Raw genomic sequence first — 23,031 nt, forward strand, 5'->3', positions numbered from 1 at the left:
CTTCGTCCCAAATGTTCTCAACACCCTGTTCTCAAATGCCCTTAGTCTATGTTCCTCCCTTAATGTCAGAGACCAAATTTCACACCGATACAGAACCACAGGCAAAATAATAGTTTGAACCAAGGATATAGCATTAAATTTTTTTAAGGCGTGAAATGTAGTGTAGACCTACTATTGTAAGGGCCTGAAAATATGATGTTTGACTCTTAGATCTGCATTTAATACTATACCATATTTCAGAGCCAAGAAAACACATCTGTTAATATAGGACAGAAGTTCTCATGGCAAGTAAATGCATCAGATCCTCTCAGACAAGATGAACATTGCTCTGCTTAGACTGATTATATAATTATGTGCTTCTTCTGTTAGGCTTCCCTGGGGAAGTTAAGGACCTGACGAAACGTATTCGAACCGTGTTGATGGCAACGGCACAAATGCGAGAACATCACCATGATCCTGAAATGCTTGTTGACCTGCAACACAGTCTAGCCAACTCTTATGCTTCTACACCAGAGCTTCGACACACGTGGCTAGAAACAATGGCAAGGAATCATGTCCGTGATGGCAACTTCTCCGAAGCGGCATCATGTCAGTTGCACATTGCAGCCCTCATGGCTGAGTATCTGAAGCTTAAAAGTGTGCAGTCTTGGGGAGCTGAGGCATTCAGTAGAATTTCCTCCAACATTGCCCAGGATGAGCGGAGTCTGAAACTGGATGCAGGTAAGGGATAGCTGCATGCCGTGGAACTAGAAGCTACTGCAATTGCAGTCTTCTGGGATGTGACACTGTGTAGGTTCTTTTTCTTGGGGTGGGGTGAGACTGAGTCTACTAGGTACTTCGGCCACTGTTTGGCCCACTTACCAGCCCCAGATGGATAGATGATGATGATGAGTGTGGGGCAATCAGAGAATTGGCAGGTAACACTGAGGTACTCGGGGGAAACCTACCCTAGTGCTGCTTTGTCCACCACAGATCCCACATAATCTGACCTGGGATTAAACCCCGACTACCTCTGTGGAAAGCTGGCGACTAACCACCTGAGCTATGGCACAGCCATCTGTGTAGGTTGATTGACAAATGTTTTGGAGAAACCTGCTGCCCCCATCGTCTGTCTGCAGCAAACGTATAAGCAGCTGGTACGTCCAAAACATTACCATGCGTTGTAGATTAAATTATATTGGATGGAAGGAGTGATAACACCCACCCTTACACCATGACCATCCATGATCTATTAAGCATTTATTTCTGAAGTTACCCCTCTAGTTGTACCATACTTCAAATAAAGCATAGTAATGTCCATCCACTATACAGACCAATGTATGTTATAACTTATACTTCACAGTAGAAAAGTGCTGTTTAAGTGTTTGAATTCCCTTTAGGCATATGAATACCAGAAGTATGTTGATATTACAATCTTTGCTTTTAATTATCTGCATTAGTGCTGTGCACTATTCAGATGGAGTGTACCTAATTTAATGTGGTATGCTGAGAGTCACTTGGCTGTTACGAAGCGGAGTACCAGGTGATGAAATACTGAACTTCAGTCCTGAAGATGGTGTCCAGTATGTTCTTCCAAAATGTCAGTATCCTCCAACAAGGCTACACACACACACACACACACACACGCACACATATACAGGGTGTCCCAGGTGTTTGGTGCCATACTTCAGGAGCATACTAAGGGTTCTCTATAGAGCAACTTTGAAACAGGAACCCATGTCCGCAAACTTAAAATAGCAGTGCTAGGGCAGCATTTAATATCAATTGGTTTAAATTTGGTGCCTCAGTTTCGAAGAGCATGCACAGGCATATTACCCTCTCCAAACTCTTAAGATTCACCTGCTAGAGTAGAAGTTGGAATTGGTGCCCTCCATTTTCAATGCATATTGTCGCGTATCGGGCGTATATCGCGACAAATAAATTCTCGATGTATTCAATGCAGCGAATTTTATTTCACATTCACACTTACAATCACCCAAATTACAGATTTACGGTTACTGCTATCTGCAGTATCACAAATAGTACACCCGAAATGCCACAATACAACTGACTCGGTGACTGTTACTTTATAACTCGGCGGATGTCACAGTACAACTGTGTTAGGCGGCTGCTACAGTAGAACTCTCTGGTAGCCACATTAGAACTCGTCCATACCAGCTGTGCACCTCACTTATATAGCTGCCGTGGTTGCCGGTTGCGTAATGAGTGCCACGTCATCCTATTACGTCACCGCTGTTGACTCGCATTGCGTAGTTACCAGGTTACGGGGCTCGGTTATCTTTGGCTTCGCTCGGCTCTCTTCGGCTCCGCTCGTGACGTCACCGCGCGTTGCGCGTTACGTCAACGCGGAGGGGAGTGGCGGGGCGGGAACTCGCCTATTACCGTAGTAATGCGAGCGTTACGTTACCGCCACGTACCGCTGGGGAGGTAGGGGTGATCCATAGCTCAACATGTCACACTGCTCCCTCCTTAAGGCTGTTCGTCCCGAATAGCCTAACGGTGCATCCCCGTTCCTTCGCTTCGGAGGCTGTTCTTGCAGCATCTTCTTTGTCCGTTACATCCGCTCCCTTCTTAAGATCGACTCGTCTCAAGCGGTTTCCTTTCAGCTCGCCAGAAGATCCAGTTGTGTCCCATTCATCCATCACTTNCGCTGGGGAGGTAGGGGTGATCCATAGCTCAACATGTCACACTATGTTACATCGATGAAAGAAACTTTTGCACACCCTTTCAAATATTCCAGGTGTCTCACGGATCATGTCACATGCAACAAGTATTCTGGCCAACAGCTCGAATTCATTATCCACAGGCATGTCATAGATCAGGCTTTTCACATGGCCCCAGACGAACTAGTCCAGAGGTGTCAAGTCTGGGGATCGGGGTGGCCAAAGCACTGGGCCTCCTCTTCCTATCCAACGACCATGCAAAGCAGCGTCCAGGTAGTCTCGTGATACAATGCTGAAGTGTGCCGGTACTCCATCGTGCTGTATCCACATTTGCCTCCGCACAATCAGTGGTATGTCTTCTGGCAAAGTCGGAAGGATATGTTCCGGGAACACCTTTTAAAAGGGCCCATTGAGTTGCGGTGGTAGGAGGAAAGGCCCAATCAAGTGATCGCCAATGATGCCTGCCCAGACATTGACAGAAAATTGTGCCTGGTGGTAACCAACTACAGTAACGTTGGGGTTTTCATCAGCCCAAACGTGGTTGTTTCGACAGTTGAACCAGCCATCCCTTGTAAAATGCGCTTCATCTGTGAAGAACACGTGATGCAGAAAGTTGGGCTGATGAAACACTGGTTCAGTATCCACTGACAAAATTGAACTTGTGGTACGAAGTCAGCTGGACCTACGTCGTGTATTCGCGTTCGATGATATGGATAAAGTTGTTGGTCATGGAGGATCCTCCAAACACTTGATTTTGATGTCCCCACAATCTTGGCAATGGCACGAGTGATAGTGGATGGCTGTTCCTCTATGCAATGCAGTTCAACATTGAGGTGCCAAGTTTAAACAAAATGATTTTAAATGCTGCCCTAGTGCTGCTATTTTACGTTTGCGGACATGGGTTCCTATTTCAAAGTTATTCTATAGGGAACCCTCAGTACACTCCTGAAGTATGGCACCAAACTCCTGGGACACTATATTGTAACATGGATGGCCCAACAGGAAGTAGGGGTCACGTGAACTCTGTGTTTTCACGAGTGACATCACATACCCCCACTGCTTCCATCATTACTCAACGCTAGGTAAACACCCCTCACCACTAGGCTGTGACGTCATGCAACAGGGGAGGCCGTGCAGCAACTGTTGCTAGACGATCGGTAAACACAATGTCACGCAACAGTGGTAGCTATCACGTAACTGTTTTCTGTGTGGTCAGTGCAGAAGCTACATAATGAGGATTCGTCAGTGTAGAACCAGAGAGAGAGAGAGAGTTACTAGTACTCAGTATGAGTTGAAGTCCAGCAGCTATGAATTGAGTTGTATTGAGTGAATGGAAGTGAATACAGCAGGAGAAGTAATTGTGACACTGCAGATGGCAGTAACTATGAAATTGTGAATTGTGTAAGTGTAAGAGCGAGTGTACAATAAATTTGCTAAGATCCAAAATGGTGTGAAGTTACTTGTCGCGTCAAACACCCAACACATGACAGTTTGGTGTCAGAAGTGTCTACGAACTTAAACACATTAAACTTAAACAAATTAGAACGCATTATACTGCCACATGATGGAGATGGAAAAATTGTTCAACTGCCTGCTGGCGAAAATGGGTGCCGATATGGAGACTGCCAAAGAAGAAATGATGGCCAACCAGGCGAAGGCAGATGCCAACAGCAAGACTGACAGAGAGGAAATGCTGCCAAGGATGGATACCAAAATGGAAACCTGGCAAAAAGAAATGAGAACAAACCAAGCTAAGATGGAGGCCGGCTGCAAAGAGTTGTGTGTGAAAGTGACATGGCAGACTAAGAAAAATGACAAGAAGATGTGCCGCCATGCAGGAGTGGCACACGACTCAAGAGAGACATCCTCAGGGCGAACAACACCCAGGAAAGTTGTCAACTGTGGAAGGAACTGGCCGCTGAGAGAATCAGGATGACCCGCCACGCAAAAGTGTCACAGCGTAGGAGACACAGGGACAGGGACAATGCTGCAGCATGATCCCAGGAAAGACAAGCGCTCCAGAAGCGACATTGAGCGCACCCGGGAGACAACAGAATAAGGAGCCGAAACTTCAAGGTACCCATTCCTAGAAGACATTACACAAGGCTCTTGGACAAGCTCTTGAGTTGGAGGATGTGAAGGAAACCATTGGATTTCCAGTAGATTAAGAGAGGTGAGACATTTGACACTGTGGAGGGGTTGACCCCCTCCGAAATGGAAAGAAATGGAATAGTGCATGGTGGAAGAACCGGTAACACAGAAGCACTGGCCTCCGCAGCTAGAACGAGTGAATCAGCGATGAAGGTGGTCTCACAACTCACAAAACCACAATCCAGGCAGTAAGCACCATGAACACCTCAGACTTGCATTAATCTTCACCCTCCAGGAATAGGGAATTTGAATTGCCTGCAGTCACAGTGCTGCAGTTGGATTTTAGTGTAATGGTGGTAATGGGATTTATAGTGAAAGCAGTGTGGTGTTGGGTCTGCCAGGGGCTGTGCAAGCTTTACCTGGACTATAAAGGTTGAATAAAAGTAAGTTCTGTGCTGAAGTACTGATTTAATATTTGTTTCACTTGCCGCTTTCACATTTTAGAATCTATCCAAATTTATGAATAAGAACCACTGACCTACATAATTATTCTATGAGTAACTTGTTCAGGCACTATTTGTCGCTATGATAACTTGAAACTGTATAATGACAATGATAAATTTCATGCTTAACAGCATTATTTGTTGTATATATGGTGCACAAAATCCCAGAGAGTTGCTTTAAACATTGTGTTACACCATTGTAAAATTCCCTGGTATATAGACCTGTTGCTGGGCAGAGGCCTTGAAATGGATGAGTACAGCTGTTTCTATGCCATAGGTGGATAAACTAACAGCTGTTTCCAAGCAGTGGCTGGTAAACACGTCAACAATACCTGGGCTATTTCTAGGCAACTGCTCAGTAAATGGGTTCCAACATCAACGGATATGCATGCAACAATCGAGGCATTGTTATACTGTAACAGTGGAAAGAGTGTTTGTATGTAGTTCATGCCAAAATGTTGTAGGCAGCATCAGTCAAGCTCCAGAGTTAGAAGTTGTCGGCAGTTCAGTGGAGTGAAGTGACATGAAGTGGCTGGTTGGTGAGTGAGAGGGTTCAGTTGTCGTCAGATCAGTGGAGTGAAGTGACATGGAGTGGCTGGTTGGTGAGTGAGAGGGTTCAGTTGTCGTCAGATCAGTGGAGTGAAGTGACATGGAGTGGCTGGTTGGTGAGTGAGAGGGTTCACTTGTCGGCAGTTCAGTGGAGTGAAGTGACATGAAGTGGCTGGTTGGTGAGTGAGAGGGTTCAGTTGTCGGCAGTTCAGTGGAGTGAAGTGACATGAAGTGGCTGGTTGGTGAGTGAGAGGGTTCAGTTGTCGTCAGATCAGTGGAGTGAAGTGACATGGAGTGGCTGGTTGGTGAGTGAGAGGGTTCACTTGTCGGCAGTTCAGTGGAGTGAAGTGACATGAAGTGGCTGGTTGGTGAGTGAGAGGGTTCAGTTGTCGGCAGTTCAGTGGAGTGAAGTGACATGAAGTGGCTGGTTGGTGAGTGAGAGGGTTCAGTTGTCGTCAGATCAGTGGAGTGAAGTGACATGGAGTGGCTGGTTGGTGAGTGAGAGGGTTCACTTGTCGGCAGTTCAGTGGAGTGAAGTGACATGAAGTGGCTGGTTGGTGAGTGAGAGGATTCAGTTGTCGGCAGTTCAGTGGAGTGAAGTGACATGAAGTAGCTGGTTGGTGAGTGAGAGGGTTCAGTTGTCAGTTGGAAGTCAGCCTGTGAAGAGAAGACTAGGAGGTTGGTGTGAAATGACCGCCAACCTGGGACCCAGTTAGTTGTCAGTTGACGAGTTCTGAACAGGTGGCTGTGACAAGAGTACCTGAGCGCGGGAAGCTGAAAATGTCCACTGTTAGAAGCCATTTCTAGGAAACAGCTTTGTTGAGACTGTAATAGACTGAGGACACTAGTAAGTGTGTGTTAATGAACTGTAAAGTGTAGTTCTGAGTGGTGTATGCAAGTGATCAGTAAATTCATTCCCTATTCATTCATTCATTCATTTATTTCAAATTTAGTAAATCCAAAACATAGGTTGAAATACAACCCTGGATATAGAACATGTCAATAATAATATTAAAATAAGTTCCAAACATTGAAACAGTCAAGATAAACAATAAAAACGATATAAAATAGTACACAGTGTAATAACAATTTCATTAAATACAAACAGATTAAAACAAAGAATTTAAATTATCAGTAACATGAATCTTCTATATACAATTCCACCCAAAATATATTAAGTACAAAAGATTATTATGCGCTTTAGTTTCAAGATAAATATAAGCAATAAATATAACGCCTCACATACCAGTTAAATATCATATATACCTGTCACAGTCATACAATAGTCTGAAATCATTTACATAATTTAATGTAATCGTGTGTTAAAAAATAAATTATTAATAAAGTATTATAAAAATATTCATCGGGAAGTAGTTTGGTAAAATTCATCAATGCTATAAAATGCATGTTCAGTGAGATATCTTCTCAATAAAAATTTGAACTTCTTAATTTCTCCAGATGATGATTTAATATTCAAAGGTAATTTATTATACAATTTGCTTCCAGAGAACAGGACTCCTTTTTGTGCAATTGATAAATTTGTAAAGGGTAAGTGTAAATTGTAATTATAACGGGTATTAATATTATGTATTTCTGTATTAAATTTGAAATAATTTTTATTCTTAATAACAAAGAGAAGCAAAGAAAAAATATATTCAGATTGGAGTGGCAATATTTGTAACTTTTTAAACAATTCCCTACAAGAATCATATTTTCCTGATCCAGACATAATTCTTATGATTCTTTTTTGTATTTTAAAAATGTTCTTACTAAAAGGGGCATTACCCCAAAAGATAATGCCATACTTCAATATTGAATGCACATAAGAGTGATAAATCGTCTTTATTGTATCCAATGACATAAAGGGTTTTATTGCCCTTATTGCAAAACATGCTTTGCTTAGTCTTACTGATAATAAAGTTAAGTGATTTTTCCATGACAATGAACTATCTATATTTATTCCCAAAAACTTTGAACAATTAATATTTGTAATTAATGTATTAGTAATTGTACTTTGGATTTCTATTTCTCTATGCTTCTTTAGGGAAAATTGTAAAAACTGTGTTTTATCACAATTTAGAGTTAAAAAGTTTTTTTTAAACTATATACTAGTCTATACCCCATCTATAGCCACACCCTAAAATCATGACAATACCTTTAATCATAGTCCACTGAGCTACAGATGTCAAAATTATTTGAAGGTTGTTATTGGATAGCCTCCAAGTAACAGTTCTGTTTCCCTTGAACTGTGTTACATTTTGCGGGTAGGTGTGATGTTTGTAACTCTGTTCTTGCAGGAGTCCAAGACATCCAGTATACTGAATATATTCTGCTGGAGCAACTGGAGAAATGTGCTGAATATCTAGAGAAGGCAGAACGGTACGAGTTACTGGGAGAACTGTACAGGCTGATCATACCGATGCATGAGCGAAAACACAATTACGAAGCACTGGCTCAGTGTTACCAAAGCTTGGCACAGGCTTACAGTAAGATCGTGGAAGTGTCACGCACGGGAAAAAGACTCTTGGGGCGATACTACCGCGTGGCATTCTTTGGACAGGTATGTCTCATGACTCTTTGCACACTAACAGATCGTGTCTGACTCACTAAGACACAAGAAAGGCCCATCCATTTGTTTTTCATAGATTTCGTGTACAAGTGACTCTTGTGCAGATGTGTTCCTGAAAATCACACATGGGGAAACATTTAATAAACACTGAACATGATGGAGAAGGAGCAGGGAGTGACACAACTGAATCAATATGGTCAAAGAAACTGTATTTGCAACTCTCTGGGCATGCGTGGCAACTTCTCTCATGGCTGGGGATGCTCCTCATGTGGGTTTTGTGGGTGGAAGGCATAAATGCAGGGGCAGAGCCATTACACATAAAGAGGGGTTTCCTTTTGGGTTGTGATGCCATGTAGTTTGGGTAGAGCCTTTATGTTTTGGAGGAACTGCTTGTGGTCTGCTTCTCTTGTTTTCTTGCTTGGCTTACTCTTTGACCCTGAAGGTGAAGATGATATGTTGCTCTGAAACATCAGCCTTCTCGCAAACTACACGGAATTTCAACCCAGAGGATTGTAGTCTTTAGAAGATGTACATATTTGAGTAACAACATACAAAGTTTCTTTTTGCTGTATCACTGTAACATTTCATAAACTGTGATGGCTGATGTCATGGTTTCTCAGACTTTGTGTCCTGACTGCCTGGGGTCTTGACCTACCAGAAGGGAGGATTCCTGAAAGATTATATAAAATAGAGTTGTTTGATGCATGGTTGTGGCAGGTCAAGAATGTAGTCAGATTTAATACGAGTACTTTGGGAAACTGAAGCAGCAGCCAGTGAAACTTTTGTAGCTAACTGTAGATGTAGATGTTTAGGTTCCTTCTGCCATGGTACATCGTTGGGGTTCATGGTATGTTTATTTATTAGTTTAGGGGATTACATAAATTTATAGATTATTTTAGGGGTCATTGTATCACACAGACTGATAAACCCTGGCTAATATGATATGCATAGACCATGGGGTTGAGCTGTAATAGTTTAGAACAGGTTGGGCTAATTTTTTTTTCTGTAGCTTGTATTACAGCAGCAAATCACAATGGCCGCATGGTATAAGGCATGAAATGTCTTTGCTCGCTCGAACACTTGAGGCACGGATGTTTGTCTGTGTTTATTCTGTGTTTGTGGGTATGTAGCGGCCTTGCGAAGGGCTGAGAAGTCCTGCCTACTGTCTAAGATTAAGGAACCAAAGTGCAACAAGTGTTTCATGGATGCGCCATGCTCCAAGTGGGAGAGACAAGAATGCTCTCAGCAGCTAGACAGTATAGTGTGAAATAGTAGGGTACTGGATATAAATTTGAAGTGGTTTTGAAGGAAGCAGTCATAACTTATTGGAGGTACTGAAGAAAACTGTAAAGAACCCTCTGTCAGGATAGCCAGTGTCCTGGGCTAGATTCAGACTGACTACTCCCAGATACAAGCCCAGAATATTATCGTTACACCGACCCATTTGATTGTAAGGCTGATTTGATTAATATGAACATTTGGTGTATGGTGTTCTCGTGGCAAAGAGTATTGTTTAGAATGAATTTAATGTTATTTTTCTTAGTAACAACAGAATTATAAGGTCTCTGTTATAATTTGCTATGTATGCATGTTACAGGCATATTTTGAAGAGGACAGTGGAGTGGAATATGTATACAAAGAACCCAAGGTGACATCTTTGTCAGAAATATCTGAACGTTTGTATCATCTGTATTGTGATAAGTTCGGTCAAGATGTCGTGAAGATCATCATGGATTCTGTACCAGTAAGTGTTGTGTGGTTTTATGTATCTCAACCACTTAGTCAGAGAATCTGAAGGGAAGAGACTACTTTGCTGAATCTAAGCATTGATGAAGGGATGGTGTTAACAATACATTCATTGCCAAGTCCCTGCGCAAGGTTTTAGATCCTGTCTAGCTGTTTCTCCATGAGAACTTGAGTGCTTTAGAACTTCCCTTTGAGCATGTTTGTGTTTGATGCTGTCATCCCAGTGCATGTGTCCCCTCCTCTCTCCATTCTGCCTTCCATCATGCCATGGGCACTCTGCGAAACTGACTCGGGAAGGCTGATTTAAAATTTGGTTTGGCTCCCTTCCTTCTGTTATCATTTCGGCTGTCATTCTACCTCCCATTCAGGGCAGTCCAGTCCGAATATGGTCTGCCAAGGTAAGTTGTTTTATCCTTGGTGTTTAATTTTTATGCTTCCGCCTCAAGTAGGCAGACAGCGTACGGGCTGTAACAGGGATTTTGTGTTGTTTCCTTTTGTGTGCCTGCAGTCTCATATTTTCTTGGTTGTATCTTGACTCAAGATCATTTATTAGATTTGTATTCAGTTGAATCAAGTATATATATGTCTGTTTTATACTGTATTAATATTTTCTGCTAATTTCTTTGGTATTATTTAGTTCTTACCAACCGCTACCTTTTCCACGTGTGTTTCTGCTGTCAGGATCGGTGGCTAGTGCCTGCCACATTCTACTGAGACAGAAGGGGATGGGGGCAGCGCGGAACTTACTTCACTTTAGATGGAAGAGAACAAGTAAAGACAGTTAGCAATTACTGTGTACATACTGACGCTTTCAGGCTCTGGCGATCTGCACTTAACAGAGGTTACTTGATTCTGGGTGATGTCTGTTTGGGAAAATGATATTCCATGCATGTCACATGATGAGTTGTACTTTACTGCATTCCCGTTTTGATTCTGTGAAGTGACAGGCTGTTATCACTTTGTATGTAAATGTCATTTTTCTCTTACAGATGTCACTCAGATGCAGAAAAACTTTTTAAGTCCTGCCTTTAGAAACTCAAAAGAATTTGAACATGCAGTGATTGTTGATTGTTTTTTTATTTATTCTTGCCCATTTCAGTTTGACTGTAACATGTTGAAAGTAAGTTTTGTGGGAAAGTGGCCAGGCATCAAGTAAATTCTTCGTGCAAGGCTCAGGCAGTGAATGTGTTTGTTAGCATCTTCATGCTTACAAGTTACAGTATCTCATGATCTAAATATGCCAACAGAGAAACAAGCTGGATTCCAGTTTCTCACAGCAGTGACTGTGAATAGTGCTGCAGTCCATGATGAGCCTTGGCCTCTTGTCACTGCTCACCACTGGTCCGAATCCTGTGACTTTTGTCTCCAGTTTCTAATGCCCATTTTCTTCAGATCTTCTTCAGCTGAATCCAGCCACTTGATAGAATGTCCGCTTCTCCCCCCCCCCTGGTCCGTCACGCTAACAATTACAAATATGAATCACTCCATCCAATGTGACCTGTAAGTTTATTACTACATGAAAAACTTAACACCCTTACATGTTTCGGTCTCTGCGGACCATATTCAGAGGGCAAACGTCACTACAAATAGGAAACCACCTTCACATAAGTTGTTTAGACGTAAAGTACGTACACTTATATGTTACAATGCATAGTACACAGAATAGAACATTTCACAAACACAGCTGTTTCCTGGGAATGTAAGTTTTTAAAAATTATTTAAAATTTCTTGATGCTAATTAAAAATTTTTGCATTGTCAGTAATTAAAATTCATAAACCATGCAGGCTCATGTTCGTCCTCCCATCATCCCTCTTGTATGGGGCAGATATTGTGCCACCAGTCTATCTTGATGTGTAGGTTCTTTATATCTCCCAGGGTTTGCTCGTGGCTGCTGTGCTGTTTTCACTGTTCGAACAACCAAAACATGTTTGCCAGTTGACTGACAGTTCACTATAGCACACACTAAGTCTTCTCAGTCTGTTTCTGCCTTCACCAGTTGTTGTCTGGTAATGGCTCTCAATGCTGTACATCCCTCAACTTCCGTCTTCTCGCCCTTACTGGTTGGTGACACTCTCCCAACTAGCTAAACTCTAGTCTTGTCCTGCTTATAATGCCTTGACACGGACCGCATAGAAAATGCTGCTTCCAACAGGTCTTCTATAGTTGCATCACACAGCTATCGCATGGACTGCATAGAGAACACTTCTTCCCAGTTAGTCAATTGGTGCGTGTTAGGAATCTGTTGAACAACAATGGGCTTTGGTTACAGAGTCATTGTTTAGCAACGGGTCTACATACTGTGTATATATGTACACACACTCACACCTTTTAACACATAGCTCAATTTTAATTCCAATTAGAATATTTTAATATTTTTAAAAATTTTAATATTAATATTTGATACATTTTATAACATAAGGGCATTACATAAACCACATACCTGTACAGAGCACTCCCAACATGTTAACAATGGCCACTGTATGAAGGTGTGGCAGATGGAAGGAAGGGTGACTAAAAGCTCTATGTACCTGATGATGGCTACAGTAGCCAGAAACATGTAGTACATGCAGATGTGTGGTGTGTTTATACCAGGATTGTGTTGGCTGATAATAATAAACATTATCTTACAGTATGGCACTAGAGCATATTTCTACTGATAAGCAAATTGGCGGGAATTTGGTAAGCTTAAAGCATTTCCCAGGTTCTCCCTTTACTTGTAACTGAAGCAAATGATATTTTCCATTTTGTAACCTCTCACAAAGAGAGAGCGTTCACTTTCTTCACTTTTTGTCTTCAACATGAAATTACAAATAAGCAAGCTTCATCTACATGATCCATCCCTCTTGGCGTAGAGTGTGTAATGAACCATGCATGGGTGTGAAAAGTTTGTCTGCGTGACTGCCTTGTCACTTCACCTTATGTCCAGCATTTTCAAGTCTATGCACAGATGACAAAAGTAAAGCTCAAGTTTTCTTGGCCTAAATGGTGATAACATGTAGCTGGTTACATAGTACCTTTCTACTTACAGATTAATCGAAGTGAACTGGATGCAAAGTATGCTTACATCCAAGTTACACACGTAACTCCATACTTTGAGAAGCTGGAACTGGAGGAACGCCAAACAGAATTTGAGCAGAGTCATGACATCAAGTGTTTTATGTTTGAGACTCCTTTTACGATGGATGGAAAGGCTCGTGGGACTCCTGAGGATCAGTGGAAGAGGAGGACTATTCTTACAAGTAATTGGAATCCTTCTTCCAATAGTTACCATATTTATTGAATAAAATGGATTATTCCTCTGGCTGTCTTGCCTGAATTCGTATAAAGTATAATTGTATATCTTTGTTTTACTCATAAATCCATGATGGCTATGTTAAGTGATACTGAACTACTCTTAACAGGCAATCTGAATAGGTAACACTGTAGAGAGGGATCACACTGTGGTTTGGGTTATGGCACTGTGTATTGGCAGTATGTAGTCGTAATTTGTGGATAGCATCATTAAAAGAAATTCAGCTGAAGAGAATGTGGTTCATTTGACAGCTCGATACTCATTCCCATATGTGACGAAACGAATCTGCGTGGTGAAGCAGCAGGTACAGGAGTTGAGTCCAATTGAAGTTGCTTTGGATGAGATGCAAATGAGAGTTAATGAGCTGGAGGAAGTTGTATTCATGAAGCCAACTGATGCCAAGAAACTGCAGCTTAGGCTTCAGGTTGGTGCCCAACGTCTACATTCTTTTCTAAATACATAGATTTACTGTTTTATCTCTCATAAAGCATACATCACTGGGTCCTGCTAAAGTAGCGCTTGCACCACTATGCTTGTATGATGCACAGATCACAAAGAGGAAATGCAGTAAAATCTTATATTTATTAATGGTTTCTGAGTTATGATCCTTCAACCTAAAACAGAATGCCCAAAAACGTGACATTTACCCTGCACTTTTGCCAATATGTACTGTAGCTACAGATGAGAAAGTGATGCGCAGGAGTTCTCACAGAATTTTTGGATGTTGTTCAAATCCTTATTCTACGTCTTTTTTTTCTTCATACTTTTAAATGACCTTAATAGGCTTTAATTTCTTAGTTTGAGTGGCATTCCTTTATAAAAGTTTAGATACTATATATTGTGATATTTGTAGGGGAACCAGCCTATCCTGAACAAAGAACAGGTTCTTGTACTTTTAGGAGGTATGTATTTTTTCACCCCAAATTCTTGTTTGTGTATATTGTGATATACAAGGTGCAACAATTTAATTCCTGGAATGACCCTGTAAAAGCAAAATTTGCTTACCTGTGCAGCAGCAACTGCTGTCACCTTCAAAATACTCTCCTTGTGAAGGTGTGCACTTCGTGAGACGATGGTGCCACTGCCAGAAACAGTTTTGAAAATAATTTTCCCGAATACCTTGCAGTAACGTCACATTGCATTAGAAGTCAGGAATGTGAGCAATCTTTGTCCCTTTGTGGCATTCTTTTAATTCTGGAAAGAGCCATAAACCACTGTTAACAAGACTAATATTTCACTAACACTGTTACCAATCTCCACACAAAACTTGATGTTTATCCACTACTCCAGGTTCTTGTACTGCTTCCTCTGCTACTTGGGAGCGAACCGCTCATTTGGTCTGTGGCTCATGTATACACAAGTTGGAACATGTCCAGACATGCTTGGGTATGTGAGTTTGCTTGATTCACCCCAGTGACACGCTGCGGTCATTCCAGGAATTAAATTGTCGGAGTGTGTGAGGATCTTGATTCACAATAATGAAAATACATCATTCCACTGCATTGTCTATGGGAGATAAACACAAATAAAATAATACAGTTTTATTGGCAGCAGAGATATCCTAAACAAGTAAGGCTTCCTCTATCTTAATGCTTATTCATTGGTGAAGTAAACATTACAAGTTATAGGGGATTTTTCTGGGACTCAAGAACAAGTTTGCTGTTTCTACATGTAATGAGAATATAATTTCCTAAGCTTCATCAAACGAATTACCACTGCAAATTGAGGGGTACCTGTGTTTAGTAAAGAGAACAAATTAGGGGTTTTGTTCAGCCTGTTATTTCTTATGTTTTGTGTCCCGAGTATTCACTGTGGAACTTGTTCGCGAACGTTCTCAACTCGTTTAGGTCATTTGAAAGAATCTGATCAAGCAGTTTGGCCCAAGCAGTAATGCTGTGACTTGTACTTGAGAGGTACATGGTTTAAATCTCGACAGGGACACTGTCTTTCAATGACTGAGGTTTATCACGTTTTCTTCAGACCCTCCAGGTGAATGCCAGGATAGTGCCTTAAATTATGCTGTGACTGCTTCCTTCCAAATTCTATCCAATTCACTGTCATCCAAACTATCTACCATATGTAGCTTGAGTTGCTGACAGCAGCAATCTGTGAACAGACAAGCATAAGTCCAGCTCACCAGGTAATATTTTTAACATGCTAGTTGTCTGTGTGAAAATGGAATCCTGTTCATCCCCCACACTGAAGGACTAACCCCTGTTGACTGTCTGTGCCTGCTTGTTCTCTGTATTCACAAGTATCATTCATATCTGGAGGCTGTCTTGTCAGTCCACAGTCTGAATGCACCACACCATGGTAACAAGTAACTCCCTTAATATGGAGAGTTAAATAATTCCTCCTTGAAGATGGAGGCAGAATATTCCTGTGAGACATTGCTACCTGTCTGTCAAAATACACAGGATCATATAAAAGACGTTTGTAGTCACCAAAATGTTTGGCGTGGTGGTAATACACTTGACTCATGATCAGGAGGTACTTTGCTTGAGTCTTGGCAGGGACATGGCTCTCCTGACTGGGGGTTTCATATTCTTCCTCACCCCCTCCAGGCAGTGGTTCTGTATGGGTGTGAAACTTTGTCTCTGACATTAAGGGAGGAACATAGACTGAGGGTGTTTGAGAACAGGGTGTTCAGGAGAATATTTGGACCAAAGAGAGATGAAGTGACAGCAGGTTGGAGAAAACTGCATAATGAGGAGCTTCATAACTTTTACTCTTCTCCAAGTATAATTAGAATGATCAAGTCAAGGAGGATGAGGTGGGCAGGTCATGTAGCACGAATGGGGGAGATGAATGCATATAGGATATTGGTGGGAAAGACAGAAGGAAAGGAACCACAGGGAAGACCAAGGCGTAGGTGGGTGGACAATATTAGAATGGATCTTAGAGAGATAGGATGGGATGGTATGGATTGGATAGATCTGGCTCAGGACAGGGACCAGTGAAGGGCTCTTGTGAACATGGTATTGAACCTTTGGGTTCCATAAAATGCTGGGAAATTCTTGAGTAGCTGCAGAATTTGCGGCTCCTCCAGAAGGACTCAGCTCCATGAGTATGACCCCCTCCAGGCAGATGTTAGGATATTACCTCAATGAGACCATAACTGCTTTCTTTAAAATCCTTTGCAGTTCATTGATCATTCCAACACTCAACACTAATAGTTAGCTACAGATACTGTCATAAAATTGCTGCAAGTGGTAGCATAGTTGGTTGAGGCAGTGTGCTACAGGATGGAAGGTTGCAGGTTTGATTCCCCATGAGATCATTGCATTTTTCAATTGACATAATCCTTGCAGCTGCACTATGGCCATGGGGTCAACTCAGCCTCTAATGGAAATGAGTACCAGGAATCTTTCTAGGAGTGTAGGCAGGCTGGTGTGTAAGGCTGACAACCTCACCGCCGTCTGTGAGCCAGTTGTCTAGAAAATATGGGAGCCATGACATCTCACAACCCTGTGGGCCTTCAGGACCTCTTACAGGGATAGCAAAAAAAAAAATGTAAAACAACCCTCTCTTCCAAAGAGAAACATTGTAATCCTGGTATTTATCATCATGAGAACCCAAGATCTCTTAGAAAATGGACTGATGTGCATATAAGTGTTCCTAATTTTGAACTCAACTTTGGAATAAAAAGTACCAGCTGTTCATGCATGAATATGGATGTGAGTATGAGGAAGTTATTTTCTCATTATGTGTGTTTACTTTGCAGGGAAGTGTGTGTGTCCAAGTAAACGCTGGCCCACTCACATATGCCTCGGTATTTCTGGACCCAAGTCAGACTGCTCAATACCCTGAAGATAAAGTTGAAGATCTGAAGGATGTGTTCAGGTAAAGAGTGATACATTATTTCTAGATGAAGGGAAAGTTGTACCTATGCTTAATGAGGCACAAAACTATGAAGTCAAATGGGGGAGTAGAAATATTTGCTCCATGCAGTCTTAACCTCAGTACGTGATGAAGGCAAAGGGCCTTCAGTGCCCATTGGACAGGAGGTGTGGTTGCCCAGAGTATGGGTTGTGGTGGAAGAGAAAAATCTAGCGTCCCTCTCAAGAATCGAACCAGGATTCCTGTTTTCCAGCCCCTTAGCCTAGCACTACACTGATTGAACTTTTGTACCTTTCTCTAGATCAGAAAATGTCATATTTTCTGCACCCCCTTCACCATTGATTATTTGTATGGTGCAACAACCGATAAGCTCAGGTTGGGTATTTTCAGTACTGTGGGAAATTTTGGGAATGTTTTTTGTGGTACCTCCTCACATGTAGTCCTTGTAGACAACCAAGAGATGGCAGTAGCTTTCAGTTTTTACTGCTTGTTGGTATAGTACATGGCAGATAATGGAAATTTTAAAATGTTGTACAGGAAATAATTGCCAGTATATGTCTTAAGTGTTTAGTAAGGCACAGAACCATATTTATATTATGACCCTGCACTCTCCTGGATAACCTGGGTTATGAAACAGTGGAGTACATTAATTCTTTTCTTTCTTGTGATGTCTGCATATAGCAGCAACATATTATACAGACTCCACCAGATTTTGATAGAAATATGGGATTATATATGTGTGATTATTCCTTGTGTCAGTATAATTGCTGTTGAGAACATTTACACAGTGTGTCCAGGTTCTGTTAGGACTGTGTTCATTAAAAATACAAGACGTGAATTATTTTCAAAATTTCTCTCTTTTTGTTCAAAATAATCTGCTTCTGAATCAATACATAGCTAGAATCGATTGAAATGTTTTCAGAAACAGTCATTGTACTCCTTTTGTGGAATTGCATTTAAAACTGTGATAGATTCCCTTTGGATGTCCTGATGGTGTCGTGACAGTCTCCTTTCATCGCCAACTTAACTTTTGGGAACAACCAGAAATCTGCTGGAGCCAAATCTGGTGAATACAGAGGATGATCGAGGACTGTGATCCCTTTTCTGGCCAAAAAATTGCGCCGCATGATCTTCGATTTGTGGGGTGGGTCATTGTCATGGAGGAGCGACCAGGAACCTTGCTCTTGATATCCAGGTTGAATTCGAGAATTCTTGCCCACAAACGATTGAGGACGCCGAGATAATAATTAGAATTCACTGTTTGACCTTTTGGCAGAAATTTCTTGTGAATGATTCCTTTGGAATCGAAGAAAACGGTTAGCAGTGTCTTTACTCGACTCTTTTGCATGCACACTTTCTTTAGTTTCAGCTTCTTTGGGCTCGACCACGCTGCACTCTACCGCTTTTTGAGAGGCTCATATTGGAAGCACAATGTCTCGTCACCAGTAACAATCGATTTTGTAAATTTTGTATCACTTTGGGCTTTGCAGTGTTCCACTCTGGCATGTTTTTCATTGCCTGACAGCACGTGTTTTACAGACCACGCACAGACCTTCTGTTTGCCCAAATCCTCAGTCAAAATTTGATGCACAGTACTTTTTGGTATTCCCAAAAGCTCTCGATGAGTCTTGCAGAAACACATCTGTCTGATGCAAGGATTTCGGTCACTTTTTTCACATTTTCTTCAGTACGACTTGTTCTTGGCTTTGATGCACGTGGAGCATCTTCGTTGTCCTCCATGCAGTCACGAAATACAGGATACCATCGAAAAATGTTCGAGCGACTCAAACAGTCACGACCGTACACAGTTTTCATCATTTTATATGCTTTTCTGGCTGTTTTGCCAAACTTCAAACAAAATTTGATGTTGTCTCTCTCTTCAACCGCCATTTTCTGACGAACGTTAGAACAGTACTGTTACATTCAAGGTCAGAACACATGATGCAGCGATGCTTGCACTTTGAAATTATAGACAGCCACAGCTGAAACTTCAAGAATCTTAATGCCACAACTCACCAGCAGATGGCATTGCAGGACAAAATTTAAAAAAATGAGCCCTAATGGGCCCTGGACACACCATGTATAAATTCTTGTACATTTTAAAGCTTTCATGGAGAGTAACTTTCCAGGTGATCAGACATGTCAAACTTAGGGCAGAAAGCAATGTTTTGGAGACTTATTCTCTCTGTTGTCACTGTCTGTGTTCACACTGACCCAGGTGATGGTGACAGAACAAGTCTCCAAAATTTGCTTTGTCTCAACTCTCATGTGGCCAATGGCATGAGCTTTTAGAATAGAACGATATTCCCATGCAACCCATATGTAGGGGAGGGCCAGTTGAGCAATGTGACCCAGGACCTGGACCTAGGGGATCTTGTTTGATTAAAAAATTGTAACAAGCAAGCAAGCAAGCAAGTATGTAGGAATTCTATTTAATTGAATAATAAATCAGTTTTTTACTTACTCTTTGCCATTCATTGCTATTCATTTTCATTGTTTAGAAGACAGAAAATCTGATTTTTTAAAGTATTTAATAAACATGATCATATATTTAAATGGCTTTTGGAGTGGGGCTGGTGTCCTACGTTTGTAACAGGCCCAGGCTCCATCACATTTCCCTCAGGCCCTGCCCCCATGGAGTTTTCCGTGATTTAAGAGAGTTAAATTACCTCCATTTAAGACTTGCCTCAGTTTAGTTTCAAATCCACTGGTTCACAAAGAGACTTTGTGTAATGCACATGTATAAGAGACAGAGCCTTTAAACGAATCTAGCAACTTCAGAAGATACTTTGGGATCTTCCTGAAAAAGAACATGTAATTGCAGAAGATAGGCTGGGTTTTCCCTCAATCCCGGCAATGATCGCACTGCTGCCACGGTCCCAGTTGTCATGTTTCCAGTGTCTTTCTTGCAGAGGAAGTGGTGGGGAAATGAGTTGGTTTGACTCAAAACCAAGCAAATTTTGAAGTGTCTAAAACCACCCAGGAAGATTCTCTGTCATGATGCTAAATTTTATTGAAGAAGGTATGACAATGTGGAAATATATAAAGAACAAGCAAACATACATTCTTCTGTATGTACAGAGAAGAGACTGTTAACACGTATTGTGGGCAAAGTATCAAAATGGGGCTCTAGAGACACACTTACAAGTCTTTCCCAATTGTACAGAGCTACTTACTGAGGTAACAAATCCATTAACTGTCATTATGTGTTAGTAAGTAGTGTGTAAAAAGGTAAAGCTGGAGGCCCATAGGGTTGTGAGAGGTGCTATATAAATATGCGCAAGGAGCAGTATTTGGCAGTACTGCTCGTTATCGTTTCCCTCATATTATTTGGCTCTGTATGTGACATTTGAAGTTCTTACAGTGCTTACTTATAAGATATGATCTTCTGAGATTTAATGCCATGTACTTTGATAGATATCACTGTTTTGCAGGAACCTGCTGCCTCCATCTTCAGGGTAAATAGAGGCAGCAGATTCTTCTGAAACATTGGTACTTGTCTGCCACACTATGCAGCATAACATCTCAGAAAACCATGCTCTTAATCTTCTAAGTTGGTTGGCTTTTGCTGGATTACATGATATTTTAACCTAGAAAATGAATCTCTTTGTAATCACACCACTGTAAGAGCCCCAAAACCATTTCAGTTGTATTTCATGTGATTCCTCATCATCTGTTTGGCTGTTTTTTTTTCTCTTTTCTTCTTAGAGAGTTTGTCAAGATTTGCTACACAGCGCTGCAGATAAACAGCAAATTGATCACTTCAGATCAGCATGAATACCAAGAGGTGCTTAGGCAAAATTTTCAGAAATTGTGCCACAATCTATCCTCACTGTTTGGAGAGTCACTGTGGCCTGATGAAGAAGTGGGCTGTTTCAAGAGAAACAGCCAGGCACTGTTTAGTGTGATCAGTGGAGCTTCAGGTAACTCAAGTTCAGCGTAGGTACAGCTGTGTGATTGTTTTGTTCCATATTTGAAAAGTAGATTCTGAAGGGTTCTGACAATGGCGTATAACACTCAGAATTTCTGGATTTTGGGGCTTTTCCATCGTCCAGTATTCTAGAAAATATAAAACACTCCATTTTGGAAACTGGATCTGTTGCCATCCTCAAGTGGGAGGGGCGGGGTATAAGACACCTACTCACTTGCGTCTATTAGAAGTGATTCAGGTTAGCTCTTTCTAAGGGACCTAACTGAGTAGGTGTCTTCCCCCCCCCACCCCCTCACTTGAGGATGGAAACAGATCCAGTTTCCAAAACATCATGCTTTCTATTTTCTAGAATACTGGATGATAGAAAATTCCAAAAACCCAGTAATTTGGAGAATATATGAAAAAGTTGTTTTATGTTGGGCAGTTGAATTGTGCAATCGATTGTTAGTCAGAATTTTGGTGTGATAAAGTCAAATTCATGACAGTTGTAGTGCTTTCCTATGTTCGTTTTTACAGGCTTGCATAAGAAGTCTCATGCTTACATGGGACAAGAAGCATATAGTTACATTTTGTATCATCTACCAGGAGCATGACTTCTGGATGTAAATTTTAAACTTATCTAGTAAGACGTAGGACAGATAAATAACCAATGCTGATAATCAGGTCTGTGCAAATTTCGGGCACCAGGTTTTCATGGTTCCTAGACTTCTGATAATGACGCTTAGAAATTGTTCCTGTTATCATACACCTGGTATTTCTTTCTTCCATTGTGTCCGTCCTTTCTCCCTGATTACTATTTTTATTTAACTGCTTTATCATCATTCATATCCCCCTTCCTTCCTCCTACTTCACATTTAAAGAGTTCCTTCAACCCAGTTCTTCATTTTTCTATCCCTTTATCTTGTCCCTTCCATTTGTTTACAGTATTGTCATACTTGCCCCTATATCCCGGCAATGGTGCAATGGATTTTCCCTGAGCATGAAAGGAATTGGCTGTTATTTATATGTAGATATATCAGTTGTGCGTTTGCTAACAAAGATGAGCAGATTTCTCACCTGAGGTATTTTGTTTTTATTCTGGATCCTAGGTTTACAGGAAATTTCTGCAGGCCTGATAGTAACATCAAATTTTATTTAATGTTTATTAGTTGACCTTAACTTTATTAAGTTTGCTGTTAGAAGTAATGCTACTTAATATTTGAAATGTTCCTAAACTGTGTAGACATTCCATTTGGCAAGTATCAGTGAATCTCACTGAGGTGGCTGAGGTAACTCTGATATTGAGTATTTGTAATCACTGAAGAGTTCAGTGTATCTTAGTACTTCATTTATACCATCTCCCATTATATACAAGAAGGAGCAGTTAAGGTAGCTGTCTGCAGAATCTCTTTTCAAGTGACAGTTATATATAGGTTGCTGGTCATCTCATTTTTTGGAAGTTCTCATTCAGTGCTCACATGAATACTTTAACTTTGTTCCTGATACTGTAATCAGCAAAACTCCCAAACTTATCACATGCATTGTCATTCCCCCTAATGGGATTTTAATTTTTGAGCCCGCCATTCTTCCACAGAAGATGCATTTTGGACTTAATACACTGAAAACAAAAATGGAAGAAAACATGTGTGAAACACTTAACTATATTAACAATCAAGTTCCTTCCGTCAAATGTGACACTTTTTTAAGTTTTCCACCTCGTCAGCACCTGCCTTACATGTTTCGGCTCACCACGGAGCCATCATCAGAGGCATTTATAGTAGAAAAAGAAATCACCAACACACAAAACTTCACTTTGTCCAAGATAGCCACGTTCCAGTTAATTAAAATAATTACAAATAGTTAAAAT

The 23,031-nt window shown here is 41.1% G+C and overlaps 2 protein-coding genes across 4 annotated transcripts in view; one reads left to right on the forward strand and one right to left on the reverse strand.

The window, feature by feature from the left end:
* The window catches only part of LOC111862918 (dedicator of cytokinesis protein 9), a 96,227-nt gene extending 74,735 nt beyond the window's left edge, over positions 1 to 21,492 (forward strand). For all 3 annotated transcript variants that reach the window (XM_023848764.2, XM_023848766.2, XM_023848765.2), the window contains 7 exons: positions 370 to 720; positions 8,104 to 8,366; positions 9,973 to 10,119; positions 13,151 to 13,361; positions 13,666 to 13,838; positions 17,139 to 17,257; positions 20,963 to 21,492. In XM_023848764.2, the coding sequence (XP_023704532.1) occupies positions 370 to 720; positions 8,104 to 8,366; positions 9,973 to 10,119; positions 13,151 to 13,361; positions 13,666 to 13,838; positions 17,139 to 17,257; positions 20,963 to 21,197 (1,499 nt within the window). In that variant the 3' untranslated portion in view covers positions 21,198 to 21,492. The remainder of the gene's footprint in view (positions 1 to 369; positions 721 to 8,103; positions 8,367 to 9,972; positions 10,120 to 13,150; positions 13,362 to 13,665; positions 13,839 to 17,138; positions 17,258 to 20,962) is intronic.
* The window catches only part of LOC111862919 (zinc finger protein 271), a 33,729-nt gene continuing 26,141 nt past the window's right edge, over positions 15,444 to 23,031 (reverse strand). The window contains exon 6 of the mRNA XM_033750857.1: positions 15,444 to 15,520. Within this exon, the coding sequence (XP_033606748.1) occupies positions 15,485 to 15,520 (36 nt within the window). The 3' untranslated portion in view covers positions 15,444 to 15,484. The remainder of the gene's footprint in view (positions 15,521 to 23,031) is intronic.

This window comes from Cryptotermes secundus, unplaced genomic scaffold, assembly GCF_002891405.2.
Source record: "Cryptotermes secundus unplaced genomic scaffold, Csec_1.0 scaffold582, whole genome shotgun sequence".
In the NCBI taxonomy this organism is placed as follows: Eukaryota; Metazoa; Arthropoda; class Insecta; order Blattodea; family Kalotermitidae; genus Cryptotermes; species Cryptotermes secundus.